Source organism: Gopherus evgoodei, chromosome 2, assembly GCF_007399415.2.
Source record: "Gopherus evgoodei ecotype Sinaloan lineage chromosome 2, rGopEvg1_v1.p, whole genome shotgun sequence".
NCBI classification, from domain to species: domain Eukaryota; kingdom Metazoa; phylum Chordata; order Testudines; family Testudinidae; genus Gopherus; species Gopherus evgoodei.
Window position 1 is genome coordinate 92,010,747 of NC_044323.1, and position 18,869 is coordinate 92,029,615.

General features: G+C 41.9%; 1 protein-coding gene across 3 annotated transcripts in view; it reads right to left on the reverse strand.

Annotated features, from left to right (window-relative positions):
- The window catches only part of ELMO1 (engulfment and cell motility 1), a 464,971-nt gene that overhangs the window by 290,386 nt on the left and 155,716 nt on the right, over positions 1-18,869 (reverse strand). For all 3 annotated transcript variants that reach the window (XM_030551368.1, XM_030551367.1, XM_030551369.1), the window contains exons 7-8: positions 13,168-13,203; positions 1,219-1,318 (exon numbers count right to left, since the gene is read on the reverse strand). In XM_030551368.1, the coding sequence (XP_030407228.1) occupies positions 1,219-1,318; positions 13,168-13,203 (136 nt within the window). The remainder of the gene's footprint in view (positions 1-1,218; positions 1,319-13,167; positions 13,204-18,869) is intronic.

Sequence of the window (18,869 nt, forward strand, 5' to 3'; positions counted from 1 at the left end):
TGGGTCAAGTTTGTCCCAGTACTATCTTTTTCATGAGACAATGTCATCTTAATAAAAACAGCTCTACTCTCTGATTTTTTTAAGGTGTTAATATTTTAAGCAACACATGATTATTATAAATGAAAAAGATTAGAGGGGGAAAACACTATTTTTTTCAGTTTGTTTAATTTGTGCATTTAGCAGTACTTCTGGATAATCAGTGTCATTGTTTCTATTATATCATCAGTTTTCCCGGTTTGTGTGGGGAGAAAAAAAACATTTAAAACAAGAAACCTTGATTATAAAACAAGAGAAATTAGCAGGGTGACTCAAGAGCAGATGTAGGTCCCAAAACTACTTTTAACTCACTTTAGAGAGAGAAGGTGGGTGAAGTAGTATCTTTTATTGTATAAATGATGTTGGGGGAAAAGCCAAGCTTTCCAGTTACAAAGCATTCTTCAGAGTCCCTTCATTTCAGTGCACAATACAACCAAACAAAAAATGAAACTCTCTGTCATTGCTCTTGGTTCGAGCCAAAGTAAGGCCTTGTCTTAAGTTAAGACTTTAGCTTACACTAAGTTGATATAAGGTACAATTAAGCTAAAGTGAGTGTCCACATAAGGGACCAATTTAACTAAAGTCAGTTTCTAAACCAATTTAATAAATCAATATAATTTTGTCATTTATGTAAGGCTTAAGAAAGGCACCATAGACTTGTCCTGTTCCACTGAATTCAACAACAGTAAGGCTTCAGTAGAAGTAGGTTCAGGCTTCACAACAACAAAAAGCAGTCTGAAACAGCCCTTCTCCCTCATCCCACCCCCACACACTTTCAGAGACTTACTTTGCTGAGGCCATGGCTACACTGGCACTTTACAGCGCTGCAACTTTCGCGCTCAGGCGTGTGAAGAAACACCCCCCTGAGCGCTGCAAGATACAGCGCTGTAAAGCCTCAGTGTAATCAGTGCTGCAGCGCTGGGAGTGCGGCTCCCAGCGCTGCAAGCTACACCCGTAAGGGATGTGGTTTACGTGCAGCGCTGGGAGAGCTCTCTCCCAGCACTGGCGCTCCGACTACACTCACACTTCAAAGCACTGCTGCGGCAGCACTTTGAAATTTCAAGTGTAGCCATACCCTGAGTTAATTACTATCTACCTGAGTAAGAACATTTCCCTCCAAATGCTTAAAACCTAGACACACAAACTGACATTAAAAACATGCATTTTAGGACAGAAATTTACCTTTTTAATGAATGCCACCGAGAATGTATCCCATGATACAATCCCATGATCCATCAGCTCAACAAATGCAGTCAGTGTAAAGGACAACATATCTCCAAAGCTGGAAGAGACAGGAGTCATAACAACAGTTACCAGTAATGCAGCAGGGCAACGATAAAGAGAACAGTGTCAGGAAGCTCTTAGAAAGGCAAGACAAAAAAGCCAAAGACGTGTTAAGAGGTAGAAGCAGAGCAAAAGAGGCCGTGCAATGATGATACTCCAAAACACGTTAGCATTGGCATCAAAGACTGTCTCCTGGAAGAGACCAACTCGCATTTGTGAGAAAACTTCATGCAAAGGCCAAGAAAATCACCCCGTGCAGATTAAATCTCTCTTTTAGGCCATGTTTTTAGAGCTGAGGGAGGAGTCTTCCTTTAGCAAATGAAGTGGACACTCCCATTTGAATGTCATCTTGCTTTTATACCAATGTGTCAGGTGTGTTCACAGAAAGTTGGTGAATTGTTAATTCCTTCTCTTCACAGGAGATTAATAGAAGAAGTATTTAGAGAGAGGCTACCTGTATTGTGCAACAATTTTTCCAATAATTAATGTTTAAATTCTATTTACAGAAGGAAGTCATTATTTAGGTTACTTATAGGCAAAACTCTACCACCCTTACTCCTGCTGAGTAGCACTTCAAGAGTTGTCCACTGCAAAGTTGCACCAATTCAACTGAAGATGCAATTTAAAGTGGTTTTAGTGAAACCAGAGCAAAAGGCTGTGTGGACATTTGTAAACTGAATTAATATCAATCTAATTTATATCAATTCAGTGTAAGTCAATTAGGAACAGGGTTAAACTTAACCCAAATACCTAAAATAAGTGTGTCTACACAGGATTTTGTCCTATTTAACTTTCAGTTTAAAAACTGATTTAAGTTAAGCCAGTGAACTTGTGTGCAGTCAAGGCCTGGGAGCATCAGCAGCCCTATTGGTTTTAGAGGGGTCATCCATAGAGTAAGGGACTACTCAGCATGAGTGGTAGTGGCAGAACTAGGTCCTAAATGAGGTGACATGATCCTTCAAAGTACTGAGCACTCTGCCACTGATCCAGCAACATACTGAAGCATGTGATTAATGTAAAGCACAAGAGCATTCCCATTGACTTCAGTGTGACTTCTCAAGCACTAAAAGTTAAGCACATGCCTAAGTACATTGCTGGATTAGGCCAAGATGGTCAGCACCATTCAGAAATGAGTCCAATATCCTGGTGGCAGTTAAGAGAACTTTGATTCATAATCCTTACTGGTTTATTTGTTTTGTTTTACAAATTGTGCACCGACTACGACAACTTGGTTATCATCAGCCCAAAAAGGAGGGTGAACCTGATACAGAAGAATGAGACAAAGTCTATAGAAGGATCATTGTTGCAACTAGCACTCACTGTTTACTGGAAAAATTGGGAGCTTTGGTGTTAATCTAGCATTAAGTGGTATTTTAACTTATTCAAAAATATAAAACTTCTATCTTGATTATGGCTTTAGGCTGAAATATTTTAAGGACATTAGTTTTTAGGTACATCTTGCATCTCTTACATATGCTTGCTTTGGACAACTTTTTGTCCTGTTAAATATTAAGTGCTTTTTCAGAGCTGGGGGACTTCACTTACACAATTAAAAAAAAGAGAGACAGCATAGCTCCATTGGTTTAAATCTAAATGGCTCCATCCTATTGCAATGACACTGTAAAATTAAAGAAATATCTTACAACTTCTTAGTTTTGTGAACAAGCAATATTCTAAATACTATTTAAAGGTGGAAACCAATGCAGAGTTCAGGTAAACATCTGTGAAGGGAAAGATTTTGGAATCCCTTACATTCCCAAGGCCTGGTCTACACTTAAAATTCAGGTTGACATAGCTGAGTCGGTCAGCAGTGCCAAGTGTAACTATGCTGACTTAACACCCAGTGTAGACACATTGTTCCATCAACCTAGCTACTGCTGCTCAGGTAGGTGGTGTTCTTACACTGATGGAAAACCCTTTCCATCAGTACAGGCCGTGTTTATACTGGAGGGTTATGCTGGCATCGCTACAGCAATCTACTATAAAAGATTAGTAAATCAGGCTACATTAAATATAAAGGTCTTTGCCATAAGAAAATATAAAAGAAGATTGTATCCTTCTGTTGCTTCTTTATGCTGTATAAATAAATTCTGGTAGATTTTTGACACAGAAAAACATAGAGGCAATGTTCTGCTTCCTTTTTATTGTAGAAATCCACATCTTATCTACCCCGGGAGACTCTATAGCAGTTGGAGAGCTAGTGAAATTTTAACAAAAAAGTGGAAGAGGAACAATTGAAAAGAGATTTTTAGGTCACTCTGTTTAGAGTTCTTTGAGGTTTTCTCTTGTTTTCTTTTGTTATTTCTTTGCTTGCTTTTGATAACACTCACTCAATGTCAATGCCTAAATGGCACTTGGGAGAAAGATACGGTTGTTAAAGATTCAGTACACCTGCCTCTCCAATTAAGGTGTGAGCTCTTGTAACACACATCTCCAAAAAGTCCTCCACTAAATCACAAAAGATCAGATTTGACATTTCTGAGTAAAAAAAGGCAAGTAAAATTCATATTAAACATAGTAGCTTCATTTAGCTTAAAGTTAAACCAATTTAATGACACCCTAATTCTGAATGAGTGTCTGTACAGGGGTTTAATATAATTTAACTACTCCACTTTATATTCAAACCTTTAGTTAATTTGGGTTAGCTTTCCTGAGTCCCAGCTTGGATGGCTTCCCGAGCTCGGACTCAGGTGCAACACCGTCTGTCCTGCAATGTTCACATTGCTATTTTTAGCACGCTAACTCAAATTGAGCAAGTGCAAGTCTGTCTACTTGAGCTGGAAAGCACACCTCCCAGCTGCAGTACTCACATACTCTAAAAGGGAAACCTAGCTTGAGTGGCCAAGCTGTGTGTACGGGAGAGAGCCTGCTGGGATTAGAGGAAAGAATTCAGCCTTACAGTTGCAATATCCCCAGTGGAATCTACCAGCCCCGACCTCCAAAAAACCTGTCTGCCAGATTGCAAGGACCCACAGAAGAGAGAGAAACCACTGCCGTGTGGCACAAATGGAGGGAGAATCTTTCCAACATAGGCTCTAAGAATCCTGCATGATCACCAAAACCATACTATCTCTGCCGAATCCAGTGCCAGTTACACCTGTGTGGGTGGTGGAAGGGACAAGATTTGGGCCCCAAAATGAAAAACAAACAGTGCTTCATGTAATGAGTCTGCATTCCTCTGAAACTTTGGAAGTTAAAGCTAACACTTGTTAACTACAGAATTCTAATCCTGCCCCACCAGGTGTCACTATATCACTTCAAATCATTATCGGAGCGGGCAAAAAGAGCTCTTATGTTGGAACTAAACAAGTAGAAATTAAAAATAAAATCCATGTCCACATAAACATACATCAGTAGGAGCATAATATTATCGAAGTATTGAACAGCCACTGGTAAGCTTAACAGAGGAGCACCAGAAACAGAACAGCCAAGCAACGAAAGCAATCCCAAGAATAATCAATCAGCAAGTTAAGATTTGAGCAGTGTATTAAAGCCTGGATCATTGATTCTTTTTTTTTTTTTTTTTAATTTACAAAAAATGGTTAACCTTTGTAGGTGGAATTAACTTAAATTCCCAAGCAAAATATAAACTTAGTTTTGTTACTTTATACTAATACATTCACATAGACATACACACTCATACCATAAGAGAGGCAGATAGTATAATGGCTGCAAGAAACTTCATGGAAATTCAGGTTTGTCCAGAACAGTAATCCAAGAAAATAAATAGCATATGCCATCTAATACAAAATCTCATCTCACCAGTGTTTCATTCATAATGAATTAGTAGGTAGAAAGATCTTTTTCTATACACATTTGTACTAAGATCTTTCAGGATGATTTTACATCTCATGAGACACAACCAACCCATAAACACCAGACCCTTTCAGACTTTGCAAAATGATTTAACAATCTGGTGTTAATTTCTGATGAAGATGCTGTTAGCGTACGCCATCACAATAAGGATGATATAGGTTTTCTTTAATGATCAAAGACACACATAAATATAATCTCCTATCCTGATAACACTAAGATTTTAATGAAGACTGAGCTCAACAAAATTACACCACTCTGTTGATGCAATACTGGATGGTATTCATTCTGAACTTTGATTTTTGTCACCTAAATCCCAGCAAGTGATGCACCTATAGGTCCCTTACTGAAAAGTCAGTCAACCATCTCATTATTTGAGACTTTTTTTCTGCATATCAGACCAAAATCTGTGAATCATTTTACTTTCCTGAAAATTTATTACATTCTCATGCTTATGAAACTGAAGAAACAATACGAGATATTTGGTTTTCCCTGCTAAAAAATTGAAAGGTTTCCCTCCTTTTTAGCCACACACTCGTGTTACTGTTATGTCTTCATTAGAGAAACAACTCTGGGTAAAAACACTAGTTACAACATGTCACTCTTCACACATGTATACATCAGGTGCCTGAGATTGTTAAAGCTGTCTAAGGAATTTGGATTTCCAATTAAAATAAATTAAAATTAATGGGAATTGGACATCTAGCCCCCTCACCCCCAGGCAGCTCTATATTCACATACATACACACTGGAACAACATATTCCCACCAGTCATGATAATGCTGTGATGGAAAGCTACTGAGAGCTTTTGATGACTCTTTAAACTAAGGGCTCAACAGGAGGGATTCTCCCAATGGCATAAGTAATCCACCTCCCTGGGAGGTGGTAGCTAAGATGACAGAATTGTTCGGTCACCATAGGGCTGTCTACATGGGGGTGAGGTTGGCTTAACTACGTCACTCAGAGGTGTATATTTTTTCACAGCCCTGTGTGATGTAGATGGGTCAACCTAACTGTTTAGCGTAGACCAGGCCTTAGTGACTCAAAGTGTTTTTGCTGTCACAAAGATAGCATTATGATGCATAGGTGGGGATGTATCGAGTTATATGATATGTGGTAAGGGTAAAAGATACTTGGATAGGGTTGGACATTAACTGTTAATTGTCACTAGTGGCTAAGATACCAGCTCACCAAATTTAGTGCCTGGGAGAAATTCACTTGCCCCTCAAGACAATTCTAGAAGGGGTAGATAGAAGCACAAAGGCAGCACCGGAAAGGCAGCTGATCTACACCTGGGATGGAGGGAAGGCTACAGGGACAATAATTACTGTAACTCAAGAGGAGGCCAGGGGAGGGAAGCAAATCCATGACTCAAAAGCCAAGGGAAGAAAGGTGCTAATTTCAAGCCCTGTATAAAGTACTTGGGCTTACAGTGGAGTACTGAGCAGCTCAGGAAGTGTCAGTCTTATCTGCACAGATCATGAGCCTGATTCTGTGCTGACTTGCACCTTCTGTAATCATTCGCAAAGTGAACATAAACTGCTACCAAATAAGACTGACAGCTCTTCAGACAGCCACACTGAGCAGGTGAGAACTACTAAATAAGGTGTGAGGCAGTTGCCAAGTATTTTCTGTGGCTCATAAGCTGCAGGCAGCTCTTTTACAGTTAAAATGCAGCTCCCAGAGCCACCCATACACCCTCCATTCTCCACCTACAAGACTGAAGCTCAGGGCTTTTGCCCTGCGGTGGTGTGGTGGGTCTAGTGGTTCTGCCCTGCTGGGAGGGAGGGGTTTAAGGTCAGGACACTGGACAAACAAGCAAAAGCTCCAGAGCCTGGAAGGGCTAGTGCCCTCCCCCACCCCGACTCCGCCCCCCCTCCTTCCCCCAGTGGATCCCTCCCCGAATCCCTGCCCCCATCCCCACCCCTTCACTGCCCCATTGGCTCCCTCCCCAAATCCCCACCTCTTGACAAGCATGCCATGCCCAGGAGACTCAGGGGAGCGCTGGGCAGGGGTGAGTGTGAGTCCGGCCTGGCTCCGAGCAGGCAGGGACTCAGGCGTGGTACCTGGAGGGACAGTAGGGGGCGGCCTGCGGGGCCAGGTGGCGGCTGTTCTCCCCACCTGGGAAGTGGGACTCGGGAGCAGCCACAGCTCCCACTGCCGCAGGGGGAGGAAGTGGCCAAGCACGTGGCGCTTGGCGGCTGCAGCTTTGGTGCCCAGGCCTGAACCCCCCGAGCCCGGGCCTGCTGTGGGGACCCAGCAGCATGCACGCTGCGCCCAGCCCCTGGCCAGTCATGTCTGGGCTGGCTGTCCAGCTGGTGCAATCCCACGGCGGAGGCATCGGCAGTCCAGCCCCGTTTCCCTGCGGAACCCAAGCAGGATGAGGGGGCCGGGCCCTGCTGCCCCCACTTCGGGGCTGCCCGCGGGATTGCACCAGCTGGGCAGCCAGTCCAGACGCGACTGGCCAGGGGCTGGGTGCAGCGTGCACACTGCTGGGTCCCCGCAGCAGGCCCGGGCTTGGGGAGTTCGTGGGTGCCAGAGCCGCAGCTGCCGAGCTTGGCCAGCAGCCGCTTCCTCCCCACGCAGCAGTGGGAGCTGCAGCAGTGGCTGCTCCCCAGTCCTACTGCCCAGGTGGGGAGAATGGCTGCCGCCTGGCCCTGCAGGCCATCCCCTACTCTCCCTCCAGGTACCGCGCCCGAGTCCTGCCTGCTCGGAGCCAGGCCGGACTCACACTCACCCCGGCCCCACGCTCCCCTGAGTCTCCTGGGAGCTTGCAGAGGGAGGAGGAAGCGAGGGTGGGGGATTTTTTTTTTTTTTTGCTCTGCCGCCATTTTTTCCCCCTGTGACCCGCCCCGCCCCCCCGCATCCCGATATTTGACTTGATATTTGATCTGGTCACCCTAATTGGGGCAGAAGCCCCGCACCTTGACAGGCCCCTCCCATAGGGCAGGTTGTGCATGTCTTGCAGGAATCGAACTTCTGAAGATTATTGTATGCAGCTTGGAGGGTCAGTAAGTTTGGCCACTCCTGTAATATAGCAATATATCTGTGCAATAGCAATGCTACAGTTGTCACAAATCCCATTTTTGTGCCCACCAGGTAACAGTGTAATAGTACTTTGGGTCAAACTTCTCAAGCTTTCAGTACAAAGGATTAGCCATAACTCTACCAATGTTAACCTGCCGGCATCTTCGAAAAAAATATTACTTGTAACACAGCTAGGCTTGCATCTTACCTCTCCATTATAGCCTGGGGGCTTGTCTATACTTGGAAGTTAATTTAGATTAAGGAAGAGTGTGAATGTAAAGCACTATAGCTATTCCTGAATAACTCAATGTGTAGACACTCTCATTCCAGAATAAGACCTTGTCTAGACTACAAATGCTTTGCTGCTATAGTTATACCAGTGGAGCCTCCTAATGGAGACACAGCTTACATCAAGCAAAAGAGTTGTACTGCCAGTACAGCTAAACCACTGTTTGTCAATAGAAGCCCTCCTCTGTCAGCATAGCTCGGGGTGAGCAAACTACAGCCCGGGGACTGTATCTGGCCCTTCAGACATTTTAATCCAGCCCTTGAGCTCCTACCGGGGAGCGGGATCAGGGGATTGCCCCGCTCTGCATGTGTCGTGGTTCCTGGAAGCAGCTGCAAGGGCAGATCCACTCTCCGGCTCCTACGCATAGGGGCATCCAGGGGGTGCCACAGGCTGTCCCCACCCCAAGTGCCACCCCCGCAGCTCTCATTGGCCAGTGCCTGCAGACAGGGCAGCCCTGATCCCCCCCCTCACCCTCTGAACGCCTCTGTCCCAGCCCAGAGCCCTCTCCTGTACTGCCAACCCTTCATCCCCAGCCCCATCCCAGAGCCTACATCCCCAGATGAAGACCTCACCCCCACCCCCCTGCCTCAGCCTGGAGACCTCTCCTATACCCTGAACTCCTCATTTCTGTCCCTCCCCAGAGCCTATACCCCAAGCTGCAGCCCTGACCACTCCCGCACCTCAACCCCCAATTTCGTGAGCATTCATGGCCTGCCATACAATTTCCATACCCAGATGTGGCCCTCACGCCAAAAAGCTTTGCCCACCCCTGGCTTAGCTGGATCTTTGCTGGAGGTTATGTCAGCATAGCTATCGGTTAGGTGACAGCCCTGACCAACATGGCAACATAGGACAACAAAACTTTGTTGTGTAGATCTAGCCTAACAGTTCCTTGTTCTGATTTAGCATAATCTGCTTTGTGGATGCAATTCAGGAGTTATTCAGGAACAGGAATAACTTTATGTGTAGACAAGTCCTAACCCCATTGCTCTAGGACCAGCAATTTGAGTGCAATCCAATATTTTACTCAAAAGTATTGGTAAGCAGGTTTTGAAAATAAAATGAAGGCAGTCAATAGGACTCAAGGGACATAGAAAATTAAACCATTTCTCCAAAATATTCTCATTCAGAGTGGAAAATTATTATACAAACCTCACAGAGCAACAGAGCAATTTTTAATAGTGTCACCTTTCCTAAGATGGCATGTACAAGTTACTGTCAGTAACAAAATGAGGTAGCGACACATTCTGAAATAGCAAGTCTACTTGTTAAGCAAAAATGATTCACCCTTTTTTAATATTAGTTTTTTACTTCTCTGAATTAACTAGTCACGAAGACAGGAAGGGGAGGCTGTGTGTGACACAAGAAGCCTCATTCTTTTTGAAACTTTGGTTTGTTCAGTTGGGCTCTAGGATTTTTAACTCTTGATCCATTGGCCCTATCCATATCAGTCTGCTATCTAAATGAAAACTGCAGCAAGTAGTTGGAATACTTTAGACAACACCACAAATATCTACTCATTAAGATTATACATATTGTACATTAAAAATGAATTAGGAAAACAAGTCCTAGAAATATCTATCCCTCTTATAGTGAATGGTTCTGGTGCTTAACAGCTGACATACAAGACAAATCCTGTTCTTCACAGAATAGAAAAATGTACCCTAGGATAACTGTATCAATGTATTTTACACCGATGCAAGCTCATGTAGATACATTGTGCTGATATAAAGTGGGGCTTACACTGCAACTTAAATAGGTAAATTATCCAAGTAAGCCACACTGGTGTAGACTCCTCTTTGCACTGGTGCAGCATATCTACATTAGAGGTTTGCACTGATGTCATAAACTCAATGCAGTTACACCTATATGAATTTCTCCAATGTAGCCAAGACTTAACTCCCACAAGTTAATGGGACTACTAGATGAGTAGAGCTCATCTACATTACAAATATAACGAGTCAGCAGACCCAGATGCAATATAGTTAAAAGTCCAGGGCAGTGCTTTAGCCCTGCTACAGGGACATGCTTAAAAGCTGAGACAATCACATAAGGGAATGCAGAGAAGCCCAATGGCAAGCAAAATTTAGACCTTTGCCAATACTTCATCAAAATAGACATCCTACTGGGAAATAGACTGAGGCACAGGAAGTGGAACTACTCCTTTATGAATGCAGCAGCATTTACTCTCATACAAGTGAGAAGAACCAAATATCTCCCTGCATGAGACACATCATGCCTCAGTTCGGTTGTGGCTCCTGGGAATTTTAAGGCCTTCTCACATTCATCTGTTTCATTCTAGAATCTAGTTTTCATGTTAAGAATCAAAGCTTTTTGTACCAGAATGAGAAATAAGATCTTTACATTGTTACATGGTTAGTTTTCTTTAAAATGTTTTAATTAGCAATGATTTAAATGTGGATGTATTAGAAGTTTCTTTACAGCAGCTTTGACACCATGATTTACCTTCCATTCCAATGGTAAGCTGCATTTCCTGTGTGATAAACTACACCAAACTGTCAAAGTGGCATATCCATGACTAAGTGATTAATTAGACTTTTGTTTGGTTGTTTAATTATATTTTAATTTTGTAGTCCAATACAATTATTACAATACCTTTTATGGCCCGATTCAGCAAAGCATGTAAGCACATGCTTAACTTTAAACTAGGGCTGTCAAGCGATTTAATAAATTAATTGTGATTAATTGCACGATTTAAAAAAATTAATCACAATTAATCACACTGTTAAATCATTTATATAAATATTTGTGGATATTTTCTACATTTTCAAATATATTGATTTCAATTACAACACAGAATACGAAGTATAAAGTGCTCACTTAATATTTATTTTTGATTACAAATATTTGCACTGTAAAAAACAAAGAAATAATATTTTTCAATTCACCTAATACAAGTACTGAAATGCAATCTCTTTATCATGAAAGTTGAACTTATAAATGTTGAACTATGTACAAAAAATAACTGCATTCAAAAATAAAATAATGTAAAACTTTAGAGCCTACAAGTCCACTCAGTCCTACTTCTTGTTCAGCCAATCGCTCAGGACAAACACATTTGGTTACAATTTGCAGGAAATAATACTGCCTGCTTCTTCTTTACAATGTCACCTGACAGTGAAAAAAGGCATTCACATGGCATTGTTGTAGCAGGCGTCACAAGATATTTATATGCCAGATGCACTAAAGATTCATATATCCTTTCATGCTTCCATCACCATTACAGAGGACATGTGTTCATGCTAATGATGGGTTCTACTTGATAACGATCCAAAGCAATGCAGACCAATGCATGTTCATTTTCATCATCTGAGCCAGATGCCACCAGCAGAAGGTTGATTTTCTTTTTTGGTGGTTCAGGTTCTGTAGTTTCCACATCGGGGTGTTGCTCTTTTAAGACTTCTGAAAGCATGCTCCACACCTCGTCCCTCTCAGATTTTGGAAGGCACTTGAGATTCTTAAACCTTGGGTTGAATGCTGTAGCTATTTTTAGAAATCTCACATTGGTACCTTCTTTGCATTTTATCAAATCTGCTGTGAAAGTGTTCTTAAAGCAATCATGTGCTGGGTCATCATTCAAGACTGCTATAACACAAAATGCAAGCAAAACAGAACAGGAGACATACAATTCTCTCCCAAGGAGTTCGGTCACAAATTTAATTAACACATTTTTTCAATCAGCATCATCAGCATGGAAGCATGTCCTCTGGAACGGTGGCTGAAGCATGAAGGGGCACATGAATCTGGCACGTAAATACCTTGCAACACTGGCTACAAAAGTGCCATACGAATGCCTCTTCTCACTTTTTGGTGACATTGTAAATAAGAAGCAGACAGTAGTATCGCCCATAAATGTAAACAAACTTGTTTCTCTTAGCAGTTGGCTGAACAAGAAGTAGATCTGAATGGACTTGTAGGCACTGAAGTATTACATTGTTTTATTTTTGAGTGCACTTATGTAACAAAAAAAAAATCTACCATTTGTAAGTTACACTTTCATGATAAAGAGATTGCACTACAGTACTTGTATGAGGTGAACTGAAAAATAGTTTCTTTTGTTTATCATTTTTACAGTGCAAATATTTGTAATAAAAATAATAATATAAAGTGAGCACTGTGCACTTTGTATTCTGTGTTGTAATAAAAATCAATATATTTGAAAATGCAGAAAAACATCCAAAATATTTATTAGATTTCAATTGGTATTCTATTTTTTAACAGTGCAATTAATTGCGATTAATTTTTTTAATCACAATTAATTTTTTTGAGTTAATTGCATGAGTTAACTGCAATTAATTGACAGCCCTACTTTAAACACAAACAGTCCCATTTGAAGTATTGGGACAAGACATGTGATTGAGATAACTAACTATTAATAATCACACAAGCCACAGACTTAAAAAGAATAAAAGGGAAGTTGCTTGCTCAAATTAAAATAGCCTCGCTGTAGGAAACAGCGAGAGCCCCCTCACCACAGTTTTAGTATAGTTACAGAAAAGAAGCATCCATTGCACAAGCAAAGCAAAAAAAAAAATAATAATCTTTGACAGGTAACATCAAAGAGCAGGAAATAGAGGTTGAAGAGCTGTTGAAGCAATAAACACAGATGTACTTAAATATAATATTAGAAGGAAGGCCTGGAATCAATCATGCAAAAAGAAGAAATGTGCAAGATGACAATCCAATCAGGTTCTTACCAGGGCTTCATTATCTTCTGCAATTTCTGATAGCGTCTGTAAAATTTAAAAACTTCCATGTGAGGAGATACATTTTAATACAAAAAAGGACAAGTTTAATAACATTCAGGGATTGACACACAGTATAAAGGACAATAAATAACTGACACTTATTCAGAAAGGAAATAGTTCAATATTTGGTGAAGGAAAAGAAAGGGCTTTAGTTAATTCAGAATATCTTTTAATTACCTGGTCTGAATACTTGTTTTAAGAAAGAAAGAAAAAGGAAAAAGTTTCCAATTAAAAAATAAATTGAGCATAGATCCTTTAGATCCTATTTATCTTTTCATTATCAGTGCCTGGACAGCCTAAATTACTGTGCATAGTCTTATAGGTTTCTTTGATACAAAAAGAGTTCATGATAATAATATACTTGAGACATCTTCTGTCTTAAGGTTGCTATAACATGAAGTCAGTTCTCAGAAAACTCATTTCTTTTACTCCCTGTCTACATTACAAACAAAACTCAATCATAGAAGACATGGCTAAAAATTTTGGTGTAGATGGGAGGTAACTGAGTTGAAATCCTGAACAGCCCAGGACATAATCCTGGCCCTGCTGAAGTAATTAGCAAAACTCCCACTGACTTCAGTGGGGCCAGGATTTCATCCTAGGTTTTTAAACATGGCTACAAAGATATGGTGAGATCATGTCTACACAACAGCTTTAAGCCACATGGGAATTCATTTCCCTGAGTTATAGCTGTAGTATGCGGGCACAGACTAAAGGTGGGTCTGTGCTTCAAATGTAGGTTCAAATTCCACACACCTAAATTTATAGGTATCCAGATCCAGAGTGCAGTATTAACGCATTTGAGGAAAGCAGGCCCCAGCTGCGAAAAATGTACTATGGGTTCAGATTCCAAAAGTCTGTCATCAGGGGGTTTCAGTTTTTTCCAAGCTCTAATTCTAACCTTCAAGATAACATCGCCCCTATAACAACTTCCAAAACACTTGGTGCCTATTTGTGGAGGGTGGTTTATGTACCACAGCGATGAGGGTTTTGTTTAGACATTTCCTATTTTTTCGGAGACATGCAATACTGCGCAGCATTAGTGAACCAGAAATTATGGCATCATATTACTATATTTAGGAAACTGCAAGCTGAATATTAAGTGGAGGGAAGAGGGGAAAAAATAATAAGGAACATTTCAAAGTCACGGTCCACTAATCATGATTTGCAAATCATCATCCCAGTAATAACCAGCTCCAGAAGTGCTGATTATGCCACTAAGCAAGCTAAGGTAAATAAGTTATGAATGGTGAGATTGGCATCCAAAAAAATAATAATCCTCACTGAATCCAAAGAGCAAATTCGCCTTCTTCACCCCAGTTATATTCCTAAATCTTGTATGCCAATTGTTATAGAGAACTCTTAATATTTGCAGATCTCACTACCCTATCTTTTTAATCCTTTCTATCCTTTCTCTGGGGGTAACTTTGATTTGATATAACAAATGTTCTCCAGCATTTGTATATGGATATACCATATCACAAGGTCTGAATTAGTCCAAGGTACTTGGTCAACCAGTTCTGTTGGCCTTACAGTGCATTCCCAACTTATTCTACAGTCATCCTCTAGGATAAGGAAGGCAATTTTCTATGATGAAATGGACCAGTTATTCACATGGGGCCAAACTTGCACCGTTAGCTATTGATTAAAAAAAAAATACAGTGAAGTCAAATTTATGTCATAAGGGGTGTTAGTTGGGTCAGGATTGGGACCATGGTCATCTGCTACTTTGCCGTTTCTTCTGATGAATGTTAACATCCTAAGTGCTTTCAACCAAACACTATCCAGTTCCATGCAGTAATATTTAGAACTTCACTAAGGAGAACTTTGATGATATACGCAGCAATAATGCAGGATTACCTCGCCTTCTTCTACCTCCTAATTTGGAAACATATGGTTTCTCTACATAAACAGTATGCTGTACGTTCTACACATACTGCATCAGCGTGTTGATTGTCACATACCATTTTAATATTATATCATCTCACAAGTCCAACATAATAAACATGATATTTACATAACATTCATGTACAACTTTTCTTCTATGTGGTTTCCCCATTTCAGTCACTCAGGTAAGTGGCTCTGGGGGAAGAGTGAAAATTGAGTGCCTTCTTGAGATAGCTCACACTCTGTTCCAAGCAGGGCACTGCAGGAGAAATACTTTGAGACACTTATATTGAAGAGTTACATCCTAGAGCAGTGTTTCCCACACAGTTGGTCCTGTCCCACTGTCTGGCCACGGGAAGGGTTTAGGTAGGTCACGTGTCCCAGTGGCACTCACCTGCACTCTTACTTCCCCTGGGCAGTGACATAGAGAGTGGGATCCAGGCAGCAGCAGCGCAAAGGAAGTACCTCCAGATCCCACTCTCACGTCCCTTGGGCAGCAGCAACCCAGAGGAAGCAACTAGACCCAGCAAATGGACAGTCAGCAGGGAGTACTGAGCATCACTTCTCCATTTATAAGATCTCCAGATACTCATACAACTCTCATCAGTATCTGAGCACCTTCCAACTGTTTAAAAACATCACGTGTCTCTCCTGATTTTCTTCCATCTGATCCTTCCTGAAATATAGGGGTTTTGGTGGGGGTGGGCGGGAGGTGTTAAGACAAATGTCTTTTACATTTAGTTCTGAAAGTAGTGAGGGGTCATTCTCATTTGTTGAGGGAGTGAGCACCATCACTGAGATACCGTTCCTGTTAAAGTTCTCTCCCCAACATGATTCCACCTACTGCTCACCAGTTTCATCGTTCTAGTAGATTGTATCTCTGGTGGCAACTCATGGTTATGGAGAGTGGGGTGGCCTAATGTGGAGGAGTCAGAAAGAAGATTCTGGATTACTGTATCACAGGTGTCATCCATGTGGATGTTAGAAGTCTACCATAATAATTAGTTTTGTGAACTTCATCACCATGTCAGACTGCATCTCTAACAATTCCTCTGGGAAGGCTTTTGTGTTTCAGTGTTTGTAGAGAAGTATGAATTTGGAATTCCTAACAACCTATGGGCACACCTAGCTACCATTACCGAGGAAAATGGAGTTCCTGAGGTGATGGAAAACCCTTCTGTCGGTGTAGGAAGAATCTACACTATGGCACTACTATGACATAGCTATGGCATCATAGTGTAGGATTCCTGTTTGAGAGAAATCTTCCTGCTTTTCAGCCTAGATGGGAAGAGAATGACTACTACACTCAGAAGTTTGCCCTCCCTAGATATGGCCATGTGGTGGACAGAGGATCCTGGAGAGTTGAAGTAAGCCAAAACTGTCAGTCAGCCAGGTTTCTGTAATGACTCACTTGATCTGGTCTGCATCACTCATAAAGTCACATATGGCAAAGATCTTATTGATCAGGAAGGGGATGAGGTCCTGATATTTGTCTTTTCTGGGTATGTGCTGTTTGCTGCTTGCACTGCAATGGATAGTAAGAATGCTGTATTCACACCTCACAGGAGGGTTGTGAGGGTAAATTAATTAGTGTGTGTGAAGGACTCATAGTATACTGATGAGCAGATAAATCTATCTATCGTATCTATCTATCATACCAGTTTCCATAAAGGAAAAAACTCAAAGTGAATGCCAACATAATGTAAAAGAGCGAATAATGAAAGGTTACTGCTTTAGACATTCTGCTACCACAATATGTTCAGTGTTTGGCCTCGAAGGAACTTTGTGATAAATTTCTCGCCAAATCCAAAAAAAACAGCAGTTCCATTTGGAATTCCCCAACCCACACAAATTTAATTCTTGCTGAAAGTGCATTGTAATATATGCCAAGAGCAGCTTCCAGCTGAGACAAACTTAGCACAGCTCCTACTGGGTCAACTGCCTTTTGGCTCACGTGGTAAGATTGCTGCCTATGAATCAAAAAAATAGTCCTAGTCTGAGGGCTTTTCTACACTTGAAACACTGCAGCTGTGCCGCTGTACTGCTTCAGTGTAGACTTACCTACAGATTGCTGCCTATGAATCAAAAAAGAGTCCTAGTCTGAGGGCTCTTCACTGCAGCTGTGCCACTGTACTGCTATTAGCTGTCTACACAGGGGGTTAGGTCAGTTTATGTCACCAGGCGTGGAGGGGGGGGATTTTTCACACCTCTGAACAACACAGCTGGGTTGACCTAACTCTTTATTGCAGATCAGGTCTCAGCTGAGGTAATCTACAAGACACACAAATGCTTCATCTACGCTAAGGAGTTTTTGTGAAAATTTCACACCACAGGTAATGCCAGTGCAGCTCTATTGGTGTTAGCAATCTCAAGAGTGTCTGTTTTAGCCCGTCTCCCATGGCTGACAGGGTCTCTACACACTACCACTTATGTCAGTACAATTTATGTCGCCCAGAGGTGTGAAAAAACCACCCACCTCGCAGGAGAGCTTCTCCAGCCAACATTGCTACCACCTCTCGCAGAGGTGGTTTTATTGTGCCAACGAGGCACCTCTCCAGTCGGCATAGAGCATTTTCACCAGACATGCTACAGCAGCACAGCTGCTTCTGGTGTACACAAGCCTTCAGTGTTTTTAAACACCGTATGTCTAAACATGCTTGCCTCTGAGCGGGTTTAAACGACACTGGGTTAATCACACCAGGCAAGGGACACAGGACTAGGAGCTTCATCTACAGCAGTGGTCTCCAGCACGATGCCCACCGGGGCATTTATGGGCGCCCACCTAGTGCCCAGCAGGGGAGAGAAGCCGCGGACCCGCGCCTGCCGGGGACAAAGAACTCCAGGGCTGCAGGCTACGGGTGCTGGCGTTCTCTGTCCCTGGCAGGGGCGGGGCTGCGGCTTCTCTCCGGCTTCTCCGGGGCTGCAGGCGCCAGTGTTCTCTGTCCCTGGCAGGCACCAGACCATGGCTTTTCTCCGGCTTTGAAGCCGCGGCCCTGCCTCTGCCAGGGACAGAGAACTCCGGGGCCGCAGGCTGCAGGCGCCGGTGTTCTCGGTCGCCAGCAGGCGCAGGACCACGGCTTAAGCCAGAGAGAAACTGTGGCCCCGCACCTGCTGGGGACAGAGAACTCTGGGGCTGCAGGCTTCATTCTATGTTAAAGTAAGAATAATAAATATATTTGGACCAGCAGTTCAACAATGTTTTACTTTCTTAAAATGCATAAGATGAAAACTGTTTTTACAAAATAAATATCATAAACTCCTTAATTTTTCCTACAGGTAGATAAAAAAGCAAATTCACATGGTAAGGTGAAAGAGTAATTGCCGAATATTTTAATTAATACCTTTTACATGTAAAATTACCCTGAGAGGTGAAAACATTATTTAAATATAATGTTTTTCATATTATTTAATGTACAAATACAAATTGAAAAATTGTTGGTGCCCGCCACACTCTTCTGAAAACATACATGTGCTACTGGCCACAAAAAGGTTGGGGACCACTGATCTACAGTATGGCTCCAAGTTTGTGGAAAGCCAGTGTTAGGGCAAATTGAAATTTTTCACAAATTTTCCCTCATGTAGGCAATAGAGCAAGTTCAGCTACTGGATAGATGAAGGATCTGCTAAACCAAATTTAGTCTCTAGATAGATTTTCAGGCATAACATTAGGATATCTGCATTTTTGACATCAGACACCATTTAAATTCAAGGGGATAATTAACTGCATTTCAGAAATGTTTCTTGCTCTGCTAACTCTTAACATT